The sequence below is a fragment of the Camelina sativa genome, chromosome 18 (assembly GCF_000633955.1).
Source record: "Camelina sativa cultivar DH55 chromosome 18, Cs, whole genome shotgun sequence".
Lineage (NCBI taxonomy): Eukaryota > Viridiplantae > Streptophyta > Magnoliopsida > Brassicales > Brassicaceae > Camelina > Camelina sativa.
In genome coordinates this window covers 10487723-10494736 of record NC_025702.1, presented here as the reverse complement: position 1 = coordinate 10494736, position 7014 = coordinate 10487723, and the positions used below count along the sequence as shown (strand labels likewise).

Below are 7014 nucleotides of genomic sequence, written 5' to 3'. Positions count from 1 at the left end.
TGAATTGGAGTGTTAGTTTATGTCTCAACACCTCGTGATGGTTTTTTGATTTATGCTAGAAGCTTGTCCTCTCTTGCCATAGATCTATTAATTCTTTGATACATATACATTTATTTTCTTTATTAGGTTCACAGAGCAAGAGTGAAGGGTAACAAGATGAATGTTGTTGTAAAGGTGAGCATTATCAGAGGACTACTAAAAGCCTCCCATCTTTTAATAAGATTCTAACTTGATTCCTTGTGTTTAGGTTCAACATCCTGGCATCGAAAGGTTGATGATGACAGACATTAGAAACTTGCAACTATTTGCCTTATACATGCAGAAAACAGATATCAAATTTGACTTGCATTCCATAACAAAGGAAATGGAGAAACAGGTATTTATTGATCCAGTTCATTTATTAGATATAGCTTGTACGACTTCTTTTTCTCCAAGTCATTGAAAGCAATGTGTTTTCTTTTTCAAGATTGGTTATGAATTTGACTTCAAAAGGGAGGCCAACGCAATGGAAAGAATTCGATGTTTTCTTTATGCGAATAACAAAAAGTCTCCTGTTTTGGTACCAAGAGTTCTGCGAGATATGGTGACTAAGTAAGTGTTCTTGCTTTCGCATATCATATACCTCATTGGTTATCTTGATAATGTTTAAGGCCCCTTCTGTAAATGGACCCTCCTCTGTTGGTCATCAGTATACTCGCATCTCAATCTAAGATTTTTTTCTTTCATTTTTGCTTACCATATGAACAATCATAATTTGCTCAGGAAGGTTCTAGTGATGGAATACATTAATGGAATTCCGATCCTGAGCATTGGTGATGAGATGGCTAAAAGAGGGATAAATCCTCATGGTAAGATTGCAGAGGCAGCAAAGCAGTAAGCTCCTACATCATCTCAGAGAGTATGGTGCCTAAGTTTTATGGCTCAAAGTCTTAGTAGCTATTATGTTCTAGAAATTCACATGTCCTAGTCCTTCTTTCTTTTGTTGTTACTGATACCACACTGGAATTTATATCTCCTCTTGCCCCAGCAAGATACTTAACAGTTTATCCCGTGCATATGGCCAAATGATACTGAAAAGTGGTTTCTTTCATGCGGATCCACATCCTGGAAATATCTTGATTTGTAAAGGTCAAGAGGCAAGTCATATTTTTGTTTGTAGTTATTATTTGGTAGTTTCTTAGTTTGCTCACTGTTGTCTCTTGGCCGAACTTACCTGTCTATATGTCTTGATTTGTAATCTTGTTTCTCATCGTCAGGTTGCACTGCTGGACTATGGTCAAGTGAAGGAACTTCCTGACAAATTGAGACTTGGTTATGCGAATTTGGTCATTGCCATGGCTGATAACAATGCTTCACGAGTATCACAGAGCTTTTGGTAATCACATTAAAACTTATCTTGCACTACTGAAGTAACTTTTTGACTTTGGTTGTTGGTTTTGTTCAAACATATTATCAGTTTCGTGGCTCAAACCTTGTTCTCATTAGCAAATATTTTTTTAGAAAGACATTTCAATAAGAACCAGTGCATTCAAGGTGAAACCATTTGTGAATAAGAACCTGTGCATTCAAGGTGAAACCATTTGTTACCACAAATGTTAATTTGTGAGTGAGAATGTCTTTCTGTTTAAGCTATGAACACTGTGGGTTCATGCCTGCTCAAAAAATGGGGTTTTCACATTTTAAGATGCCTAGTTTGGTATGTTGGCTAGTTTGGTATGTGGGAACTGTTTTGAAGCTAGGATGTGGGGGATTGTTATGATTGGAAATCGTTTTATGTCTAAGATTGGAATAGTCACTGTCAATGGTTTGGATTAGTGTAGCATTGAGTTTCCTAAGTAATTGCGGTTGTGGATGTTCAGGGAAATGGGTTTACATACAGTGGCCAAATGTGAGAATGAGCAGCAAGAACTTCTGCGGTTAGCACAAACACTTTTTGATACAAAGATGCCAGCTGGTGAGACAGTTTTGCAACCTTTCGCAGATGACTCTTCAATAAAAAAGATCGCTGTTGAGGTAAGTAAAGCACCATAGATGTTGACTAAGTAAAAAAAGTTGTATATGTGTTATATTTCCACAGGTAAATAATAAATACCAAACTAACTTGAAAGTGTTCTTTGGTGGTAGACATTTCCAGAGGAACTGTTCTCTGTACTCCGAACAGTAGTTTTGTTAAGAGGACTTAGTGTTGGAATGGGAGTTAATTACTCGTGTGCACAACAGTGGAGATCAATGGCCCAAGAGGCTTTACTTGCATCTGGAAGAGTGACAAGAGGTAAATTGGTTATGTCTGTCTTGTCACTACAATTTTTTTGGCATAAAAAAACATGAGCTGATGGGGTTGGTAACATATATAACACCTGAGTTTTACAGATAGCAAAGGAAGATCTCGTAGACGGGCTTCTCTACGAAGGCTACGCGCAGGAAGTTAGGAAAAATATAGAAGTATTTCTCATAATTTAGACTCCAATGAGAAGGATATGAATTTTTGTTCTTTTTTGGGTGAGAATTTGAATGATAGGAGGAAGTTGTATAAGAGTTGAATGTAGTTTGCTGAAATGCAATTATGATGAAAGATTTTGTAAAACCACATAAGTTGAATGGATTATATGTTTTGGCAATCCTATTTAACCAATCCTCGATCCATCTTTGCTATTGCAAAAACCGATCCATCTTTGCTATTGCATAAACTGATCTTGAGAGGCCATGTGGGTAGGCCTGGGCACTAATACCCGTTACCCATATTCGACCCGTTACTCGGCTCGTACCCGTCCCGAAAAAAAGGTACCCACAGCTTCAGGTCGAGTAAAGGGTATTATAATTATATTACTCGTGAGTAAGGGACGAGTATAGGGTATTAGTTTAGTTTTCAATACCCGTCCCGTCCTTTTACTCGTTTTGTTACCCGACCCGTAAATACCCTTTAATATTTTGTATTATTATTATTATTTATTATTAATTTATAAATATATTATAGAGTTAAAGTTAAAGCCTAAGTTCAACTTAGTCCAACTGAAATGGTATATACGACGCCCAATTAAATTAATATTTTATTTTTATTTTTTAAGTTTGTAATTTTCTAATTTTGGACCTATATGTTGTATACATTTATGAATTTTTCCTTTTCGGATTTTGGAATATGAAATTATTATTGCGATTATTAACAATTTTTTTTATCGGATATTCATTTTTCCGTGTAAGGGTAAAGGGTCAACTATTTTTTTCCGGATACCCGTTTTTCCGGATACCCGTTATTTATGGGTCGAGTACGAATAATTTTTTCCTATTACCCGTTAGGGTCGGATCGGGTAAAAGGTATGAGAAAATTCAAAGATATCCGTCCCGTGCCCAGCCCTACATGTGGGAGTGGGACGACCACTCTCGAGGATTTCAAGTTTCAATTAAACGAAGCCGTTTAAAAGCGTTGGGTGAGTGACCCGGCTAATGGGTGGGTGACCCGATTAAATGTAGCTAAAAACGATGCCGTTTAAGGATGTCACTAAACACAAAACCTGCGTTCAACGACACAAAATCTGCGTAGTTCGTCTGAGGTTTTCGTGACGATGGCGACGGCGGTAGTGATGAACGGCGAGTTGAAAAAGCAACCACGGCCAGGTCGCGGCGGATTTCAGGGCCGTGGACTGACGGAGGAAGAAGCTCGAGTTCGCGCCATATCTGAGATTGTTAGCACCATGATTGAGCGCTCACACCGCAACGAGAATGTTGACCTAAACGCCATTAAAACCGCCGCTTGTCGGAAATACGGATTAGCGCGTGCGCCTAAGCTTGTTGAGATGATCGCTGCGCTTCCGGATTCAGAGAGAGAGACTCTTCTCCCCAAGCTCCGTGCCAAACCGGTTCGAACGGCTTCAGGANAATGAGAAGGATATGAATTTTTGTTCTTTTTTGGGTGAGAATTTGAATGATAGGAGGAAGTTGTATAAGAGTTGAATGTAGTTTGCTGAAATGCAATTATGATGAAAGCTTTTGTAAAACCACATAAGTTGAATGGATTATATGTTTTGGCAATCCTATTTAACCAATCCTCGATCCATCTTTGCTATTGCATAAACTGATCTTGAGAGGCCATGTGGGAGTGGGACGACCACTCTCGAGGATTTCAAGTTTCAATTAAAACGAAACCGTTTAAAAGCGTTGGGTGGGTGACCCGACTAATGGGTGGGTGACCCGATTAAATGTATCTAAAAACGATGCCGTTAGGATGTCACTAAACACAAAACCTGCGTTCAACGACACAAAATCTGCGTAGTTCGTCTGAGGTTTTCGTGACGATGGCGACGGCGGTAGTGATGAACGGCGAGTTGAAAAAGCAACCACGGCCAGGTCGCGGCGGATTTCAGGGCCGTGGACTGACGGAGGAAGAAGCTCGAGTTCGCGCCATATCTGAGATTGTTAGCACCATGATTGAGCGCTCACACCGCAACGAGAATGTTGACCTAAACGCCATCAAAACCGCCGCTTGTCGGAAATACGGATTAGCGCGTGCGCCTAAGCTTGTTGAGATGATCGCTGCGCTTCCGGATTCAGAGAGAGAGACTCTTCTCCCCAAGCTCCGTGCCAAACCGGTTCGAACGGCTTCAGGAATCGCCGTCGTGGCGGTCATGTCGAAGCCTCATAGGTGTCCGCATATTGCTACGACGGGTAATATTTGCGTGTATTGCCCCGGTGGACCTGACTCTGACTTCGAGTATAGTACTCAGTCTTACACTGGATACGAGCCTACCAGCATGCGAGCTATTCGAGCTAGGTAAAGAGTCTCCACTAAGCTATCGAATTGATAATCGTGTAGTGAATTGAAATCGGATCAGAGCCTGTTCGATTGATCTAGGAAAGGGTTTAGGGTTTAAGTAGTTTTGGGTGGAATTTTGTGGTTTCTGATCCAAGCTATTATCGGAGTTTGAACTTAGATTTTAGTTTCTGATAACGTGTAGGTAATTTTTCCGAACTTGGCTTGGGAGCTTTTCTTAGGATCATTGTTGTTTTAGTCTTGCTTGATATTTTGGACCGAAGCTAATGCTTCCAGTTCTAAGATTATAAATGAAAATGTAGACTTGCTTGATAGCAAAAAAAGGATACAGAATTCTTAAGTGGAAGTTTTCAATGTCCCAAACGGCCATGATTAATTGATATATCGTTCTGTGTGCTGATTATGTGATGAGGATTTGAGTTTCATGTTTCAAGGGATATTTATAGAACCCTGTTGATTGTCTTAGGTACAATCCATATGTTCAGGCAAGGAGCAGGATAGATCAGCTGAAGCGGTTGGGTCACAGTGTAGATAAGGTAAGAGTTTTTCTTGTTTTCCTAGTAATTATTTCCTTTTAACCAGTCTTCAGCGCAGATGATTACTCCTGATTCGAATGATAGGTTGAGTTCATTTTGATGGGAGGTACATTTATGTCGCTGCCTGCTGAGTACCGGGATTTCTTCATACGGAATCTTCATGATGCGTTATCAGGACATACTTCTGCCAATGTTGAAGAAGCAGTTGCTTATTCAGAACATAGTGCAACTAAATGCATTGGCATGACGATTGAAACGTGAGTTCTGGGTTGAAGTGTCTATCTCTGTGAATGCATTGATCATGTATAATATCTAAAGCGTTTATAATTGAAGTTTGTTTTTTTCTTATATATTTTCTCTTAAAACTTCCATAGTGTCTATATAATGATTTCATTTTTCTTCTGTAGCACTTAAATGAAAATGGTCAAGCTGAGTGGAACTATATCAAAAATCTGATACCATATTTTTGTGAATCAGTTCATGTTATTTTCATTGATTATTTGTAACGGAAAAGTGAGTCTATTCTCTAATTTCTGAAGATTCGAATCTCGGAATACATTCCCTAATCTGTTTTACAAATTCATCAGGAGACCAGATTACTGCCTTGGACCTCATCTACGACAGATGCTGACTTATGGTTGCACCCGGCTAGAGATAGGTGTCCAGAGCACATATGAAGATGTTGCTCGTGACACAAATAGAGGCCATACTGTTGCCGCGGTGGCTGACTGCTTCTGCTTGGCCAAAGATGCTGGTTTCAAGGTATCCCTTATATATTAGTCTTTGAGTAATATTTTATTGTGCTAGTATCAAGTTTCTCTTGGCAGCTTTCACCTCCTATGTTTCTGTTCATCAATTTTCTTGAAACCAATGAGCCTTTCTTTATTTGGTGAAATTGATATATTTGTGCCCTCACTCGTTTTTTATTTTTTTGCATGTAGGTGGTGGCACATATGATGCCTGATCTTCCTAATGTTGGGGTTGAGAGAGACATGGAAAGTTTCAAGGAGTTTTTCGAGAGCCCGTCTTTTAGAGCCGATGGGTTAAAAATATATCCCACCCTTGTGATTCGTGGAACTGGCCTTTATGAATTATGGAAAACTGGGAGGTACGATGTTCTTGTATTTAACGAAGAGTGCATGCATGTCACAACAGAAAAGCTTAAATCTTATTGATCTGCAGGTACCGAAACTACCCACCTGAGCAGCTTGTGGATATAGTTGCAAGGATTCTCTCCATGGTACCTCCATGGACACGTGTTTATAGAGTTCAGCGTGATATTCCAATGCCTCTGGTTACATCTGGGGTTGAAAAAGGAAATCTCCGTGAACTCGCTCTAGCCAGAATGGATGACTTGGGCCTTAAGTGCCGTGATGTTCGTACTCGTGAAGCTGGAATTCAGGTCACGACCTGAACTTTGTTGCTTCCTTTGTTTTGTTGGTTTAAATACAGAATTTTTCCTAACAGTTAATTACTTATCCAAGTACAGGACATTCATCACAAAATTAAGCCAGAACAAGTAGAGCTTGTGCGTCGTGATTACACTGCCAATGAAGGTTGGGAGACATTCCTTTCTTATGAAGATACACGCCAGGTACAAACTTTCATAATCTCTCATCCTCACCTCTCACAGCATAGTGCCTAGGATTTTAGTGAAGGAATTATTACCCTATCTGTCTGACTTTTGTTACGGATGAATATGCCTTCTTATCT

At 39.7% G+C, this 7014-nt stretch overlaps 2 protein-coding genes across 4 annotated transcripts in view; both read left to right on the top strand.

Annotated features, from left to right (window-relative positions):
* LOC104761023 (uncharacterized protein slr0889-like) overlaps window positions 1-2632 on the top strand; it is a 6202-nt gene extending 3570 nt beyond the window's left edge. For both annotated transcript variants that reach the window (XM_019239891.1, XM_010484041.2), the window contains 6 exons: window positions 763-873; window positions 1028-1136; window positions 1257-1375; window positions 1860-2013; window positions 2125-2272; window positions 2371-2632. In XM_019239891.1, the coding sequence (XP_019095436.1) occupies window positions 763-873; window positions 1028-1136; window positions 1257-1375; window positions 1860-2013; window positions 2125-2272; window positions 2371-2429 (700 nt within the window). In that variant the 3' untranslated portion in view covers window positions 2430-2632. The remainder of the gene's footprint in view (window positions 1-762; window positions 874-1027; window positions 1137-1256; window positions 1376-1859; window positions 2014-2124; window positions 2273-2370) is intronic.
* Window positions 3511-7014, top strand: part of LOC104761022 (elongator complex protein 3) — a 5755-nt gene continuing 2251 nt past the window's right edge. The window contains exons 1-8 of one of the 2 annotated variants that reach the window (XM_019240497.1): window positions 3511-3870; window positions 4600-4765; window positions 5232-5301; window positions 5386-5558; window positions 5889-6063; window positions 6243-6409; window positions 6484-6703; window positions 6791-6895. In XM_019240497.1, the coding sequence (XP_019096042.1) occupies window positions 3561-3870; window positions 4600-4765; window positions 5232-5301; window positions 5386-5558; window positions 5889-6063; window positions 6243-6409; window positions 6484-6703; window positions 6791-6895 (1386 nt within the window). In that variant the 5' untranslated portion in view covers window positions 3511-3560. Of the gene's footprint in view, window positions 3871-4239; window positions 4766-5231; window positions 5302-5385; window positions 5559-5888; window positions 6064-6242; window positions 6410-6483; window positions 6704-6790; window positions 6896-7014 lie in introns of those variants that run through there. The other variant, XM_010484039.2, reaches the window with a different exon arrangement.